Raw genomic sequence first — 18,044 nt, 5'->3', positions numbered from 1 at the left:
ACAATGGAGATGGAGATGTTACTGGTTCCTGCTCAAGCAAATTGATGAACAGGAAGACAGTGCTGCAGTGCTATATATATTCTTTTAATTTTTTTAGAGCAGGGCAAACCTAGTGGTCTCAGGACCGACTCTTTTTTTTGGGGGGGTCACATCCGGCGTTGCACAGGGGTTGCTCCTGGCTCTGCACTCAGGGGACCATATGAGATGCTAGGAATTGAACCTGGGTCAGCCGCGTGCCAGGCAAACGTCCTACCCATTGTACTATCACTCCAGCCCCTCAGGAACGACTCTTGGCTCAGCACTCAGGGGTCAGTCCTGGGAGGTTCAGGGGACAGCATAGAGTATGAAGCTTGAATCTGGTCAGCCACTTGCAAGAAAAGCCCCTTACCCACGGAACTATCTCTTCCGGGCCCTGTTTGGCATACATCGTTTCTTTTTAAATAGGATCAAACATGCAAAAAAAAATCTTTCACCTTTTATATCTCCTATATTTGAGGTTGTTCAATTTGAGCTCATATTTTGATTTAAAACTAGGGCCTCCAGCCCCCATTAGAACTGTTTCAGTACTAACAAATAGAACTGAGACTAACAAATCATCGGGAAGTCGTCTTAAGTTTTAGTTCAATATCTGAAGGATATTTCTGTCGAATTCCCACTCTCGATTTATGGAAATGAGATAGAAAGAAGACTAACTGTTACAAATAATTGAGAGAGCAGCGATGACTTTCAAACCCAGGCAATCCTGCCTCACATCAGTCAAGCACGAGAAGACAGAGCTAGAGCTAGTGAGAGGCAGTTTGTTTGAGTTGAGTTCAGCTGAGGGGGTCTCTGGGGGGAGTTCGCTGGACCAAGGACTTGATTCTAACCTGCAGATGCAAATCCCCAGGGCCTCGGCAGTCGCAATCTCTCATACAACAAAGGCAGAGACGTCTGCAGAATCAGCCCTGGCACAGCTGAGGGAGTGAGAACCAACCAACTGGACAGACAATTTAAGAAGTTTCTGGAAGCACGTGCCCAGAAAAAAAGACCTTCGAGTTTTACTTTACAAGGAAGTGATCATTGACGTAAAGAGAGGGGTTCAGCAGGGCGATACCATTTCACCGAAACTCTTCAGTGCCACCCTCCAGAACATCATGTGACGACTGGAATGGGAAGGAATGGGAGTGAAGATAGACGGTCGGCAACTACACCACCTCCGCTTCACTGATGACACCGTTCTCATAACGCCAAACATTAGCCAAGTGGCACAAATGCTGGCCGACTCTGACCACGAGTGTGGAAAGGTCGGACTGCAGCTGAACCTCAATAAGACGATGCTCATGAAAAACAAACTAGTCCCTGATGCTCTAACTGCTCTCAGTGGAACAAACATGCAGCAGCTCTGTGTACCTGGGTCGAGCACTCAACATGAGGAAAGACTTGGCGCCAGAACTGCGCAGGAGGAAGAGAGCAGCATGGAAAGCCTTCAAGAGCGTCGAAGAAGTGGTTAAGAGGACAAAGGATCTCCAGCTCCAGGCACATCTTTTCAATTCCACTGTTCTTCCTGCACTAACGTATACCTCAGAGACCTGGGCCCTACGCAAACAGGATGAGAACGCCATTCGGGTTTCCCAAAGAGGAATCGAAAGAGCTATGCTTGGAGTATCACGTCTCACTCAAGTGAGAGAAGGAATCCAGAGTTCTGACCTCTGTTGATGGCCAAGAATCAGGGATGCTGTCTCGTTTGCCAAGACATCAAAAATCAGATGGGTCAGACATGTAACGCAATTCAGAGACTGTAAAAAACTAAAGCTCGCCGAGGGGCGTGTGTACTCTCGGGCTCTCCGGGCGGTTCTGTCTCACCACCCGGGTTCGGTGCTCTGGAATCGCAGTGTGTGGACTGGATCAGGACGGCTGGTGGTCAAGGACAGGCGAAGGAAGAACGAGGACCAAGCTGGTTGCTGATTAGTTAACGTTTATTCAATCTTCCATCTTTCTCATCTCCCGCACTCCCAGCTCCAGCCTCTCTGGATCAGCTCCAGCCTCTCTACCTTCTCTAGTCTCTCCTCCTACTTGTCTCTCCCACCTTGCCCTCTAGGCTACACCCAGCCAGGTAGCAAAATCAACATAAGAAAGCCCTTTCTGACTCTTAAGGTTTTTTTTCCTTTCCTTAGTCCAAACACTTATTAACATCTTAATGCTAGTTATTTTTGTATGGACATAGCAAGAGATACATTGAGGCTTGCAAGGCAGCACTCCTGGCAACATCTTGCCACAAACTCAGACCACAGCACTCAGGCTAGATTAATCATTCCTCACCCTAGCAGGTCCAAATCTAGTTATCACTGTTTGGATCATGACAACATTTGTCCATGATCAAGCTCTTAACTTATAGTTAAGCATTAGGCACTTTGGCCAGGCCCATCTCAATGCCAGGGTAGCACACAACTCACCGCTTGCCCTGGGTCCGTCTCGTCCCTCGTCTGGACCCTGATTTTAGGGGTACTAGGAAGTAAGGGCAGCTGAGGCTTAGGTCGAGAGAACAGATGCCCAGGAGGAAAATATCATGTAGAGTCAAATGACTCCCAGGTTATAAAAGCATAGCATTTGCTAAGTCTTCCTGTGTCCATACAAAAAGGACATGGCTCTGAATAAACTATGCAAAGGACTCAAGGAGAAGAGAAAAATAGTATTTACAAGTCAACAGAACACTAAGAAAGAAGCTACAAATAAAAAAAAGAGGAATGGGAGCACTGTGATGGGAGTAACCCAATAAACCTAAACAACCTGAGGCTATGTTATCCTACAAGAGACGACCGCAGTACTAGAGCTATTACTGACTGGATTCCATGGGACATTAAAAGACCAAGTGACCGCCCATCAACGAGATGGTCAGACTTCTTCATTAAAACCCTGAATGAATGATTTGAGGCACTTCCTGTCCCTGGAGTGAGCAGATATCATTGGGCTACACTAGCACGTGACAGGGAAAAATGGAGACGCCTCCTCGAGCAAATTGAAAATCAATGGGAAGACAAGTGATACAAGTCACAAATGAGTTTTACTTTCTTTGCTTACACTTTTTCACCATGTAAGGATTAATTATTCATTTGGGAATAAATTGCTTTCTCATTTTCTGTATCAGCTATAGATTTGTCTTTGTATCTTTACGTAAAAAGCCTTCTCTGTTTGAAACAACTATATGACATCTAGGAAATGCTAGGATGTTTTAGAATTCAAAGATCCAGATTAAATATTCTGGAGAGTTTAAAAAGTATGCATTTTTTGTGGCTGGAGTGATAGCATAGTGGGTAGGGCATTTGCCTTGCACGCGACTGACCCAGGTTCGATTCCCGGCATCCCATATGGTCCCCCAAGCACCGTCAGGAGTAATTCCTGAATGTATGAGCCAGGAGTAACCCCTGTGCATCACCGGGTATGACCCAAAAAGGAAAAAAAGGTATTCATTCTTATTCAAAAGAAAACGAGAGAGGTAAAATGTCTTTATTAGATAGCCAGTTAATTAAAGCATAATAAAGCCATACAATGAGATAGTATATAGCTTTTTTTGAAAGACAGGTAAGATAGATCCGTTTGTATTAAACATATTTTAGTTCAAAATACTATATTGATAGGGCGTATTATATATACATGCATTTAAAGCAAAAGCAGGTAAGGCTCAGAGTCATGCATAATACATAACTTTTATGTAAATAAAAATGATATTCGTGTGTTTCTGTTATGAGAATAATTTTTTGTGTGTAAGGAAATGAGATAAGTTCCTCTTTGGGGAAAAGGATTAGGTGTCAAAGCAAAAACTATTATTTTTTTAAACCATGTGCATACATTTATTTGAAAAAATGTTTATAGACATATGAGAGTTTTAGGTCACTTAACGTTTCAGGCTATTTATGTTTAAAATGTCTGTACATTGAGACTAGAAGTGTTCAGATGGAAATAATTAGGAAAACTAAAAAGAAGGCTTTAGTAAGTGTGCCATTAAGGTAATTTTCAATTTTGTTCCATACCATTCTCCCATTTACTGAATTCATCCTAAAAATGTCTCAGTCCTGGATATTGTTTTCCAACTGAGTTTTCTGAAAGAATTAATTCATAGTAAGAAATTGTTGGTAGCCACCTCTGAGCCTCAGGTCTGGTCTCCAAAAACACCATTTCCAAAATAGGAGAGAGGTGACTTAGGCTATCTTGTAAGGTGACAGAAGGTAAACAGTATCCTTTCAATCGTTTTAGAATCAAAACTTTTCACGTAAATAAAAAATGAGGGAAAAGTCAAGTGAGGTGACAGGGACACAGAGCATATCTCAGAGGGAGAGGGGATGATGGAAAATTGATTTGACACAGGATTAGCAGGTCCGAGTTGCCTATCTCTTGCATTTCCTGGTTCTGAACGAACCCTTCCACTTTTTAAAAAAAGTGACTTATGAGTCAAAATAACATGGCTAGCCGATTTAATCAATATTATTGAACCAAGAAAATAATATTCAAGTCCTCCTGCTTAAATGGAAATGGCTTGTTTCAGGTAGCACTTATCATCAAAAGTCACTTACATAAGAAAACGCAGAGAAGCCAAAAGAAATAAAAATAAACCATGTTCACCATCTTGCTATATATTCTTTTTTTCCTGATGAGGTAAAATAATTTTACTGTTAAAAATGCAAGGTTATCCAGAGCGAGTGAGAGCAATAGGGCCAGAGAGAAGAGAGAGAGAGAGAGAGAGAGAGAGAGAGAGAGAGAGAGAGAGAGAGAGAGAGAGAGAGAGAGAGAGAGAGAGAGAGAGAGAGAGAGAGAGAGGGAGGGAGGGAGGGAGGGAGGGAGGGAGAGAGGGTGAGAGAGAGGGAAGGAGGGAGGGTGAGAGAGAGAGGGACCAAGCAAGATAACGTGTAAAGACCGATGCAGGCATCAGAGAATGCATGTTGCACCCTCAGACCTCGCTCTAAGGCACAGAACTAACTCAAAATCATCCTTTACACAGATTTCTAATTGACTTTCTCCACCTAACATACACTGTGGTTCTCTCTTTTTTTTTTTTTTTGCTTTTTTGGGTCACATCCAGCGATGCTCAGGGGTTACTCCCGGCTTTGCACTCAGGAATTACTCCTGGCAGTGCTTGGGGGACCATATGGGGTGCCGGGGATCGAACCCGGGTCGGCCGAGTGCAAGGCAAATGCCCTACCCGCTGTGCTATTGCTCCAGCCCCCACTGTGGGTCTCTTTTCAGATAAACAAATGTAGATGTATTATGACATCATCCTAAAGATAGCAAATTGTGGGGCCGGAGAGATAGTACAGCGAGCAGGGAATATGCCCTGCACTCGACCAACCCAGGTTCGATCCTGAGTATCCCATATGGTCCCCCAACCACCACCAGCAGTAACTCCTGAGTGCAGAGCCAGGAGTGACCCCTGAGCATCATCGGGTGTGACTCGAAAAGCAAAATAACAAATGGCAAGTTGTTTTACAATCTCACTACAGGTATGCTTCTGCTAATACTACAGTTATAGAAACGTGCAACATTTTTTTTCTATCACCGCACCTCCCCTTGAGTGCTCATGAATTTGAATTTGATATCTTTTCCTGTTCATATCTCTTTTCCATTGTACAACTCTCTTTACTTTTCACGCCTGCTCTCATTTTACCACTGCTGTATTTTAAATAAAACTGGAATTGTTTGGGGAATACGACTAGAGAGTCAAGGGAAGGTTTCCATGAGTCAGGCATGGAAGGATCTGGGAGGCCGTGGCTGGGACACAGTGGAGGAGGAAGGTCACAATCTTCTTAGTGCTTAGTTCTACCACTAACAATAACAGCAAGGATAACAACAAACTCTAGTTCAGCCAATTGGTAAAAATGTATCCGCGGGGGGCTGCAGAGACAGCTCAAAGGGCTGGAACTAATGGGCTTTGCATGTATTTGGGTTTGGTCCCCTGGCAGGCTTCCGGAAGCACAGAGCCGGGAGGAGCGCCTGAGCTCTACCCCTGGAGTCCCAAACCAACTGCCTCCTGCCCAAATGAGACCCCGAGCGGTCGCCCATGAACAGCTCCTCCGCTCCTGAACAGCCATGATCCCAGCGCCACAGAAACCAATCTTGGAATGCAGTGGCTGCTGGCAGAAATACCTCTGGACTTAATACCAGAATTCCAAATCTGGGCGGCCACTTTCGTGACTGTGCAACATCTTATGCTCTTTGTTACCAACAATAGAAAACACACAATCTAATGATGCCATTCCGACAGGTCTGACTGTTGGGGGAAAAACTCCAAATAATGATAGTGAGTTTCCTGTCAAAAATTGAATGTAATCAAAGTAAGAAAAGAGTAAAGTGAAAATCATCTGCCACACAGGCAGAGGGGGAGTGGGAGGAGGGGTAGGCTGGGGTTATTGGTGGTGGAACATGTGCACTGGTGAAGGGATGGGTGTTTGAGCATAGTATGACTGAGACTCGATCCTGAAAGCCCTGTAACTGTTCTCATGGTGACTCAATTAAAAAATAAATAAAATAAAATAAAAAGTATCTGCAGACTCGTATTCACTTCAAATAGCTTAAATGACTCAAAGGAATACCTTTTGGAGAGTGCTGTATTTTAGATCAGAAAGATCGTTATTATTAGATCAAACTATAAATTACATTCAACATTTAATTTAGGAAATATTTTTAAAGTGGGGAGATTTTAAAAGGAGGTAAGTTGGCCACTAGACAGTCATAGATACTTTTCCAAAAAAGGTAATTTAGACAGCCCACAGACACATGATACAAGATTCAGCATCACTTGTCATCAGGGAAAGGGAAGTCAAAGTCACAATGAGTTATCAAGACACCAGAGAACGGTCTGTGTCAAAAAGACTGGAAATGCTAAGTGTGGTGGAGGCTGTGGAGAAAAAGGAACTCTGGCACACCAGTGGTGAGAATATAAACTGGCATAGCCCCTATGGAAAACAATAGGAAAATTTCCTAAAAGATAAGAAAAGAAACAACGTGATTCAGTGATGCCACTTTTAGGCATTTAACCGAAGAACATAAAACACTAATTTGAAAGGATATTTGCACCCCAGTGCTCCGAGCAACATTATTCTCAATCACCAAGATATGGAATCAATCTAAATGCCTGTCAACAGATGCTGAATAAAGGAACTGTGATGTATTAGATTGCTGTTCTGCCATTAAAAAGGATGAAATCATGCCTCTGGGACAAAATGCAAAGAACTCATATTATGGGATGGTTCCTCCCACATGTAGAATGCAAACAACTAAAGCAAGTGAAATGCACTCCCCCCCCCACACACACACAATTAAACTAACTTCTAGACTTGGTGAAAACTCGGGTGGTGCTGAAGGGAGTAGGGAGGCAGAGATCTCCATTCAATACACAACAATCATGGAGTAAAGCTACAAATAATTGTTTGGCAATTCAGTAAGAATAAATGTGACTTCACGTGCCACAGAATTCATGTCCACATATTCTGAGTGCTGGTGGGATGGGTAGAGGATCTTTTTGGCGATTGGACAGTGCTGGAACTTGGGTGCTAGGTGCATTGATTCTTATATACACAGCTATCACTGTAACTATCACTGTAACTGTCACTGTCATCCTGTTGTTCACCGATTTGCTCGAGCGGGCACCAGTAACATCTCCATTGTGAGACTTGTTGTTACTGTTTTTGGTATATTGAATACGCCACGTGTAGCTTGCCAGGCTCTGCCGTATGGGTGGGATACTCTCGGTAGCTTGCCGGGCTCCCCAAGAGGGATGGAGGAATTGAACCTGGGTCAGCCTCATGCAAGGCAAATGCCCTACCCACTGTGCCTGAAATTCTATATTATTTTTAAATTAGTTTTTGATTAAAATATTTTGGTGAGGTGTGCCAAGACAGTGCTCTGGGGGCCCTGGAACCACTCCAAGCAATACTTGACCAAAGGGCCATGCTTTGTCCTGCTGGCGTGAGACTGCTTAGGTCCAGCAAGGTTGTGTGCTGCCTGGGTTACACCTCGTGTGCTCAGCCGTAGCCACGTAGTGCTGGGTTCTGAACTCAGGGATGCACCTCTGAGCCCGAGACAGCTGCCTCAATTTATATTTTCAACCAATGGAAAATTAACTAGAGTCACAAAATGAGAACCTATAAAATACAAAAAAATTGACATTGAGTCCTTCATCAGTCGTCATCAACTATTCCAAGAATGCTCATCACTGCAGGCATAGATCTTGGTCTAATGCCTGATATCCAGGCATTAAGAAAACCCACTGAATAAATGAAGGCATACATACTTATTCAGCTTATAGATATGAGTCGTTGTTTTAAGATTCAATGAGAACAAATGTGGTCTCATGTGTCATGGAAACTGTGTCTCACTGTTCTTATCACACTTTATTTTTTTAAAATTTTTAAATTTTTTTTTGCTTTTTGGGTCACACACGGCAATGCACAGGGGTCACTCCTGGCTCTACACTCAGGAATTACTCCTGGCGGTGCTCAGGGGACCATATGGGATGCTGGGATTCGAACCCGGGTCGGCCGCGTGCAAGGCAAATGCCCTACCCGCTGTGCTATCACTCCAGCCCCTCTTATCACACTTTAAAGTATAGGGCGTGACTAACCCTGTACTTACTGGGTTAGGAATGGCAGTTTGTGACAGTCCTCTGGCTTCTTTTCAGAATTCTGGCTCTTCAAAGCAGAGGGAGTGTAGCATCAGCGGTTATGAGAACAGACTGTGCAAGATCTGGATTTGATTTCAAACTCAATTATGATTACCTGTATGACCTCAGTGTCTTCATTTTAAAATTACAGCATTTAGCCCTTGGGTTGCAGCAATGATTTAAGCCATAGTGTGGATAATCATGGCCTGGCACATAGGAAGCAGTCGAAAATGGAATCTAAACCAGTTCCCAGTATCACTAAGGACTCACTCTTCTTTCTGATGTTGTCCAGAAAGCTCATTATCTGGGTCACATATACACCTTTTTAGTGTACTGACCGTCTCAGCAACAGAAAGGAAAATAATCATTATACACTTTTGGAGTATGCTTTAGCTTCATGAATCAGTTTATCAGGCTTAAATTCATCTTCATATTTGGTGGTCAGGGCTTAATCCTGGCAGAGCAAAAGCTACTCCTGGCTCTGTGCTCAGGGATCACTCCTGGAGATGCTAAGATCCTGTGTGGTATCAGGGATCAAATCCACATCTGCTGACTGTGATTTAACCTCTATACTATCTCTGTAGCCCACGCATCTTCATCATCTTTTTAGTAACTTTAACTCCTGAGAATTTGGGGAGGGGAAAATGTTTTTCTTTTTTTTCAATGTTGGGGATTGAATCCAGGACCTTATATAGAGGAGGCATCTAGTCAATTACTGAGCCACATGCCCAGCCACAAAACCTGTTTTTAAACTTTTAAGAAGTTTAAAACTGGAGGAGGGCTCAGTGGTACCCACCATAGTTAGTCTCATCAGAAAGGGAGAAGTTATTGATGAGCACCTACTTTGTGCCAAATGCTTTATATTTGATATCTCACTAAATCCTCTTACAAAGCTTTTGAAAAAGTGATGAAGACCAGCATTTTATAGATGAGGGAAATGAATTACAAAGAGGAAAAGGCAGGTGGTTCAAGGTCACAAGGGACAAGTCTGGAGTCAAACTTAGTATACCATAGGACGTCTCTTCTAGCACGGCTTTGCAATAAATTCAATCCTGACTGATGACACTTGATTTAAGCAGAAGCGCGACTCACTGGGAGTGAACAATGATTTATACTGCAGAGGTTACTGAGTGGCAAGCAGCCCATGAACATAATTTCTGCAATTATCCTGACATTCTGCAAAATGATTTTTCTTTGACCACATAATCAGCATATTCCCAGCTGTGTAAAGAAAGTGGCTTCTATTAACCAGTTGCTTCCCATCACGCTGCAGCAAACAGGCGTTTGCGTTAGTTTTAAAGCGAGGGCTCCTCTATGCCCTGTACTGGCTCTGCCACCCCGTCCAGAAAGGTCCCAATTTTGAGATCAAAGAAGATTTAGTTCTGGAGCTCGAAACCCTGATAACATCACCGAGTGGATTTTGTCATTTGTTCCAGAATGATAACCACTTCCAGGGAGGAGTTGGACTCCTAAAGAGAAGATTTGCTTGTCTATAAGAGAACACTATTTTTTTTGGGGGGGGTCACACCCGGCGATGCACAGGGGTTACTCCTGGCTCATGCACTCAGGAATTACCCCTGGCGGTGCTCAGGGGACCATATGGGATGCTGGGAATCGAACCCGGGTCGGTCTCGTGCAAGGCACACGCCCTACCCGTTGTGCTATGGCTCCAGCCCCAATAAGAGAACACTCTTAATCCAGGTCAGGGAACATATTTCATGCCTTGTGACAGTAATCCCTGATTACTTTCTCTTCCTTGAAAGAGATCTGTCAAGAATCACTGGGCACAGGCCCGCACGTGAAAACAAGAACAATTTACTATTTGCTGGTATTTTGACAAGACTGAGTGTGATGGGTGTGTAAATGATACAGGACACTGTCGCCAACTTCATGTTCACTGGCATGAGCCGAGTCTCCCCTGAATGTTTTCATCTGCACTTACCGTTGTCTTCAACAGAGAAGTAGAAGACGTCCTGAGTGGCACTGCTGCCCTCCTTCAAGACGTAGAGGATCCTTCCCGCATCAATGTCAGCTGGCAAAAGACAGTGGCACATATGTCATCTTAGTGTAACAGACAACCAAGGATGCACAGAACATGGCAAGGGCACCCGCATGCTCCCATAAATGCATTTTAAAATATTAAGTGAGCACAATCCCCATTTCCCCTTCCAACCTACAATGGAAAAAATAGAACTTCAGCTAAAAATCCTAGTTATTGTAGCACATCTCTGACTGGACAGAGGCCGTGCCTAGCGATGTGGGGACTGGCAGCAGACAGACCCTCCCCCAAGCACTGAATCCCCTTAACTTGAAGTTTTCAACATAAGCAGTGCATTTGCTTAATGCTTTGAAATCATCTATTGCTTGATAAAATGAATTTAAATAAGAATTGCTGCCATACATTAAGAGAGAAATAAAGAGAATGACATCATGATTTTTTTCTGCCTCTTTTCCTGGATTTTGTTTGATTTTTGGGTCACAACCAGCAAAATTCAGGGGTTACTCCTGACTCTGAGCTCAGGAATCACTCCTGGTGGTGCTCAGGGGACCATATGAGATGTCAGGGATGGAACCCAGGTCACTGCGTGAAAGGCAAGCGCCCTACATACTGTACTTGGATTTTTTTTTTTAAGTAGTGGTACCTTGGGTTGATAGTGATATTTTTGTCAAGACAATTTGCTTTTGGGGAGGTTATTGATCAGAATTGTTCTTAAAGACTCACATGTAGTTTCATTTGTTTTAGAAGCAACTCTGATACGTAACAAAAAGCAAATAAAACTCCATAGGTTTTAGTCAGAGTGGCTGCAAGGTGTCTGTGTGTCACATGTGGAAAATTTCACGCATCACTTCCCATCTCATGCATAAGTGGACTACACAGGTCAGGGTTGAACTGTGAGCTACAGCAGGTGCCACCACACCCAGGGGAGCAGAGAGCTCCACCTCCTCCTGTGCTAGCTCAGTTAGGTCAAATTCACCCTTAATAGTAAGCGCAAAAAAAAACAAAATCTTTAATACGCATCCCTCTGCTCACAGTAGTCAACTTAGCTCCGTCCTTTCTTTTTTTAGATGTAGAAGTGGCATTTGAATACATCCAGCTGTATAGCTCCAGCCCAAATCTTCACGTCTTACGGGAATTTAAACTCACTGATGCAAATGATTCTTAGATAAGTTTTACTTAAAATTCAAAATTAAGCAGAGAACATCAGAATTGACGTAACTTTCTCTGACTAGATTTCGGAAGCAGAATTCATCCACCTTAAATCCATCCATGGTACCACTACCTTACTATCTTAAAGTACAGTAGGTAGGGTGCTTGCCTTTCACACAGTGACCCAGGTTCAATCCCTGACATCCCATATGGCCCCCTGAGTACCACCAGGAATGTTTCCTGGGCTCAGAGCCAGGATTAACCCCTGAATTTTGCTGGTTGTGGCCCAAAATCAAATGGATGGATTTGAGGGCTTAACTACAAGCATTGTGGAGGGAAGTTTCTGCTAACGGGACATTCTGATTTTTTATTTTCTTTTTGGTTTTTGGACCACACCTCAAGGCTTACTCATGGCGCTGTACCCAGAAATCACTCCTGGTGGGTTCCCAAAACTATAAGGGGTTTTGGAACCTGAACATGGGTCCACTACATGCAAGGCAAGGGCCCTATCTACTGTCGTATCTCTCCACTCCCAATGGAGAATTCTAATAAAGTAGCCATCAAGGGACTTGCTGCCTTTCTTGCTATTGGATCATCTCTCATTTCACTGCCTTTCTTTCAAATCAGACTTTTTCAGCAAGACAACTGAGGCTAATTTGGCTTTACAGATCTGAGCCATCTGATTGGTTCAGGGGGAGAGCGAGAGGCATTGGGAGACCGTGGCTACTAACCTTGTGTAAACGCTCGAGTGGTCTCATTTCCCAGGCCCGTGTGGATAATGAAGCCATGCCGTGGTCTTCCGGTCACTTTGTACTTCAGGAGCTCTTGGGGACTGTCCCGGTCCTCTGTTTTCAGAGACTTGTTAGTCACAAGAAAGCCCACATGTCCACTGGGAAGGCGCTCTAAGGTCGGAGCACCCTTGTTAGTGGCAACCTGGGGCATCTCGCTGTCTGGAGGGTGCACGGAGATCCTCATCACCTGTGGCTTGTCCGTCTCCTGGACGGTGTCTGGGAAGACATAGAAATCGGGGTGAGCGCCGTCTGTCACGGTCAAGGCCAAACGATCTTCGGTCTCGTCGCTGCCATCATGCCAGTAGCTGATGAGGTTCTCTTTTAGGTCCTGCTTGGTGAAGGCGGTCACGGGCCTGCTGCCGTTGTACAAGACGCTGCCGCAGTTGGGGAGCTGGGTGATGGCAAAGAGGAGAAGGTCATCCGGGCTCTCGTCGTCGTCTGCTGTCAACTCTAAGGGAGTGATGGCTTGGTGGCCCCCTTTCTGCAGAGCTAGTGCATGAACAGTCAAGACAGGTCTCTTATCTTCCACACCCGTGATGAAGACCTTGAAGTGTCTCACCCCAGGCTTGCTTCCATTGGTCACTTGAAACTCCACGTGGTCCATCTTTAGTTTATCGTTTGAAGTGTGGACATAGGCTATCTGGTGGTCAGTCAACTGAGGTTGAGTGAAGGAGGCAATGGGCTCCCCAGGCTGTTCCGAGCTCTCCAGATGGCCTCGGCCAGGAGCCCGGATGATGCTTGCGTGCAGCTGTGCATCAGGATGCTCCACGTCACAGGTGCTAAACAGATCAGCAGGGAGGGTCACTCTGTCGCCTTCTGCCCAGGACAGTCCTTTGGTGACCACATCAGAGAAGACTTGATTGGAGCTGCCCACAAAGATATAGAAATAACAGCGGGGCAAGGTGTTCACGCCATCAGTCACCCCCAACTCCATAAGGTCAGAAGCTCCCTGTGGGCCGGTATGGGTGTAAGAGACCAGCCCCCTGTCAATGTCATCCTGGGTGAAGTTCATTCCCAAGGTGAGGTTGTTCCTCGAGTCCCCTCTGCCTTTTTGCAATAGTTGCAGAAACCCTTGTTGAGGCGTGGAACGGAGGACAAAACTGAGACTCTTGTCATCCGAGTCCACATCCGTGGCCCTGAGAACGCTGTTGGTAATGACTGTGGTGTGTCCAGTCTCGGCCTGCAGCCCACGGTTAGTGACCAGCCGAGGGGGCTCATCGTCCACCAGGATCACCACGATGCGGACCTTAGCCTGGCTCGTGTGCCTGCCATCACTCAGCCAGACCTCGAAACTGTCCTCAGTGCTCTCGGAGTCATCGTGCTCGTACACGATGGTGGAGGCTGCCTGGATCTCCTGCAGGGTGAACCTGTGGACGGGCTGGCTGCCCGTGGCCAGCTGCCGGAGGATGCGTCCGTGCCGAGGGGGGGCCGTGAGCTGGAAGCGAAGCGCAGAGGGGGGCGAGTCTGCGTCGGTGGCACTGAGTAGCGCGCTGTCGATGACCAGGCTCATCCCCTCTAGCACCACCAACTCCCGGGCGGAAAGCTGAGGCGGCTCGTCGTTGGTGGGTAGGATGATCACCGGGAAGAAGGTGGCTGGGGAGAAGTGAACGCCATCAGAGCAATAAAAGGTGAAATGATCTTCTTGGGGCTCTTCCCCCTTGTGGATACTCTGGACGTAATTGATCTGCCTTGCCTGGACATCCCTGATGGAGAAAGCACTGATGGGGTGACCAGCCTGGGACACCCCAGACCCAGGGGCCGCTGCTACATTTTCCAGGTAGCCCGATGCTGGCTGAGAGGTCACCGTGCATATGATTCTGTCTCGGGGGGTGTCTACGTCCTCCACGCTGAGATGTTGTGAAGTCAAGGGGCTCTTTCCACCTTCGTGGACCACGAAGGATTCTCCCATCGAGACTCTGGGAGCCTCACTGTCCACGGGCAGCACAGCCACTCTCACCCGCACCCTCTCCACGATAGCGTCCCCCACCACCCACTGGTAAGAGTTCTTGGAGAGGGCGAGGCTGAAGGTGTCCTGCTGCATCTGGAAACCCACGTCTCCCCCAGTGTGGAAGTAGACCACGGCCCCACCGATGAGGTCCTCTTGGGTGAATCGATCTGTGGGTAAACCATTCACCAGAATGACACCCAGTTCGGGGAGGTCCTCTACAACGAAAGAGAGCATCAAGTCCCCAGTGCCCTTCTTTTGGTCATGGATCGTGCCCATGGTGATTTCAGTGGCTCCATGCTCCAGGACATCGATAGAAACCTCTAATAACGGACTCCCTGTAAGCAAGATCCTGGGACTTTTCTCAGCCACTGCGGGGTGCCCGGAAACCTGGACGGTGATGGGTACTCGGTGCACCCTGTCACTTACCTCCAGATGGAAAGTGTCACTGGTAGTCTGGTTTCGGCTGTGCTGGTAAGAAACACTCCCATTAGTAATATCAGCTTGACGGAATGCTTGTCCCGGGGTCAGACGATTCTGCAAATATTGCAAATATCCGTGCTGGGGACCCTGAACTAAGACAAAAACAATCCAGTCGAGGTCTGTGTCAGGGTCTGTAACATCCAGCTCGTTTCTGCTCAGAACAAAGGTTTCTCCCTCAGAGACAGCAAAGCCTCTGTTAGTGACCTGTGGGGGCTGGCCGGCCACGGGCTCCAGGCGGATGGTGAATATACCTGCCACATGGTTGCCGGCGGCATCGGCCACCCGGAAGGTGAACTGGACCAGCTGCGGCACAATCCCCAGCCTGGAAGGGGGCTGGTAGGCGACTTGCTGGGCATTGACCTGCGCCTGGGTGAAGTGGCAGATGGGGGTGTCGGGAGAGCCAGTGAGCACGATTTCTCCTACCTGCACCGGGTGGTTGCTGTCTGTGTCAGTCGGGGGTGTCAGGAGGGTGTACCCCAAGTTCTGGTCATCGGACTCCGGGTCAGTGTACTGAAGGCATTTCTTCTGGAAGGGAGTGAGCTGGTACTGCCGCACCCTCATTTCTAGGGTGGCTCCGGGAGCCAGCTCCGGACTCTGCCGATCCACACGCTGGACCTCGATGGTTAACGAGTGATGGCCGGACAGATTTGGGGGGTCATGGTCATCCTGCACTCGGAAGGCCAGCTGGGTCGTCACCAAAGGAGGATGCTGGGGTCCAAGATGGCGGTAGAAGAGTCTCCCCTCCGTGATGTCGTGCTGAAGCCACTCGGCCACCACTCTCTCATAAAGTCCTTCTGCTTCCACATAGCGCCAGCCTTCACCTTCAGGGGACAGAGGACGCCGGGCCTGACGCAGCAGCATCTCCCCCGGGGGCTGGTCCTCCAGCACAAAGCGAATGGTTGAGTCCTCAGAGTCGGGGTCAGTGGCCCGCAGGACCCAGGGAGCGATCGGGGCTAGCTGGCCGGCGTGGAGCCGGAGCCCCTTGTTGGCCGTGATCTGCGGCGGCTCATCATCCACAGGCATGATGGTGACGGGGAAGAGGAATTCCACCCGGTGCCGCCCGTCCTCCAGGCGGAAGATGACGTTGTCGCTGGAGGAGTCACTACCGTCGTGCTGATAGGTCACTCTCCCCGCCTCCAGGTCCCGGGGGCTAAAACACCTGGCCGGCCCCACCTGGCCCCCGAGCACCACCAGCTGCCCGTGCCTCAAGCCCCCGACTGCGCTCACGGTCACCTCTTCCAGATTGTCCTGGTCACGGATCCGGAGGCTGTGGGCGCTGGACAGGGCCCTTGCCTGACCTTCCCACAGCAGCAATCCTCCGTGGTAGCTGGCCACGGGGGCCAGGGTGTCGACGGCCCTCAGGACCACGGTAAAGGTGAAGGGGGCCGAGGCGGCGCCGTCTGGGTCCACAGCTTCCAGCTCCAGCTGCAAGAGGCGCTCTGGGTCGGAGGGCACCGCGGGGGGCTGGTAGGCGATTTTCAGCTCCCGCAGATCCCGCTGGGTGAAGGAGGAAAGAGGAAGGCCCAGGGGGTCATCGGTGCTCATCAGGTGGCCGCGGAGGCCCGGAGGCCCCGGAGGGCCGAGGGGGCCCCTGAGGATGTTGAAGACCAGATCATCCGGCTCAGATTCCACGTCCTCGGCAGCCAGGGCATCGGAGGTCAGGGCTGCCAGCATGCCAGGGCTGACTTCCAGCACCATCGAGGCCCCCGCGCTGGGCCGAGGCGCCTGGTTCTGGGCGTCCGGGCGGAGCCTCACCAGCAGCTGGAAGTGCTCCCGAAGCCGCACCTCCAGGGCGCCGGAGCGGCCGTGCCGCGGGCCCAGCAGCTCCACCAGCATGGGCACCGAGTCCCGGCCCGGCGTGGTGCCGGGGGCCGTGTGCTGGTAGCGCACCCCAGCCCGGAGAAAAGCCGCACAGTCTACGCCGCGGCCTCTGGGCAGCGGGGTCCCGGCGGCGTCCACCAGGCGCCCATACAGGGGCAGCGGGCCGGCGTCGGGCGGGAGGGGAGTGAGCCGGCAGCTGTGCGGAGACGCGAAGTCCAGCACCCGCCTGTCGATGGGCGCGCTGCGGCCCCGCAGCCTCTCCAGCGCCAAGGGCCTGTTGCGCGCCAGCAGCGCGGGCGGCGGGAAGTCCACGGCCACGGCCAGCGTGAAGGGCAGCGCCAGCGTGCAAGTCGGGGCGTCGTAGCGCAGCTGCAGCCGCACCCGGGCGCTGGGCGGGCTCGGGGCGCCCCAGTGCGTGTAGGCGACCTGGCGCGGCCCGAAGGCGCAGGGGAAGCGGCGCGGGGCGAGCGCGCCCGGGCGGCGGCGCGGCGGGGCGTCGTCCAGCACCGTCACCTCGCACCGCGGCCCCGGCGGCGGCGCTCGGATCACCAGGTCCCGGAGCGGGTCGAGCCACCGCGAGCGGCCCGCGAGCACCCGGAGCGCCGCCCGGACGATCAGGACGCGGGAACCGTCGGGGCAGTCCGCGGCGCCGCCAGGGGCGCCCGGGGCGGGCAGGTGGAGCGCGCGGTCGAGCCGGGTCCCCGGCGCGGGTCCCTGTCCCCGCAGCCCCGGGCAGCTCAGGAGCAGACAGGCGAGCGCCGCCACCAGTCGCCGGGGCACAGCCGCCCTCTCCATGGGAGCGTCCGGGTGCGCGGCGGCCGCCGGGTCCGAAGCGGGGCGCGCCGGCTGCGGGCGAGGCGAGCGCAGAGTCCGCGGGCGCCTGTGGATGCGCTTCGGCTGCGGCAGGTACAGCGGCGCGGGCGGGGGGCTGAGCCTCTGCTCTGCTCCGCCCCCGGCTCGGCTCCCCCACGCGGGCGCCAGAGTCCGCCCAGCTAGGTCCCAGCACCCCGAGATCGCGCGAGGGTGCAGGGGTCCCCCACGCTGCGCCCCCGAGTACCTCCTCGCACCTCCTTTCTGACCTTCGCTGCGGGGAGAGGCGGGCGACCCCGGAGCGGCCCCCCAGCCGCGGATACGAGACGAGCAGATCTGGAAACTGATCCCGAAGCGCTTCAGACGCGCCTTCCCTAGGGATGGGAGCCAGCGAGGGTGCCCGGGCAGGAGCGGGGT

The 18,044-nt window shown here is 49.8% G+C and overlaps 1 protein-coding gene across 1 annotated transcript in view; it reads right to left on the bottom strand.

Moving 5' to 3' along the window:
- Positions 1-17,627, bottom strand: part of FREM3 (FRAS1 related extracellular matrix 3) — a 74,932-nt gene extending 57,305 nt beyond the window's left edge. Inside the window, exons 1-2 of the mRNA XM_004606263.2 lie at positions 12,509-17,627; positions 10,572-10,661 (exon numbers count right to left, since the gene is read on the bottom strand). Of these exons, the coding sequence (XP_004606320.2) occupies positions 10,572-10,661; positions 12,509-17,612 (5,194 nt within the window). The 5' untranslated portion in view covers positions 17,613-17,627. The remainder of the gene's footprint in view (positions 1-10,571; positions 10,662-12,508) is intronic.
- Positions 17,628-18,044: the final 417 nt, after the last annotated feature.

The sequence above is a fragment of the Sorex araneus genome, chromosome 7 (genome assembly GCF_027595985.1).
Source record: "Sorex araneus isolate mSorAra2 chromosome 7, mSorAra2.pri, whole genome shotgun sequence".
Classification (NCBI taxonomy): Eukaryota; Metazoa; Chordata; class Mammalia; order Eulipotyphla; family Soricidae; genus Sorex; species Sorex araneus.
This window is presented reverse-complemented; position numbering and strand designations above follow the sequence as displayed.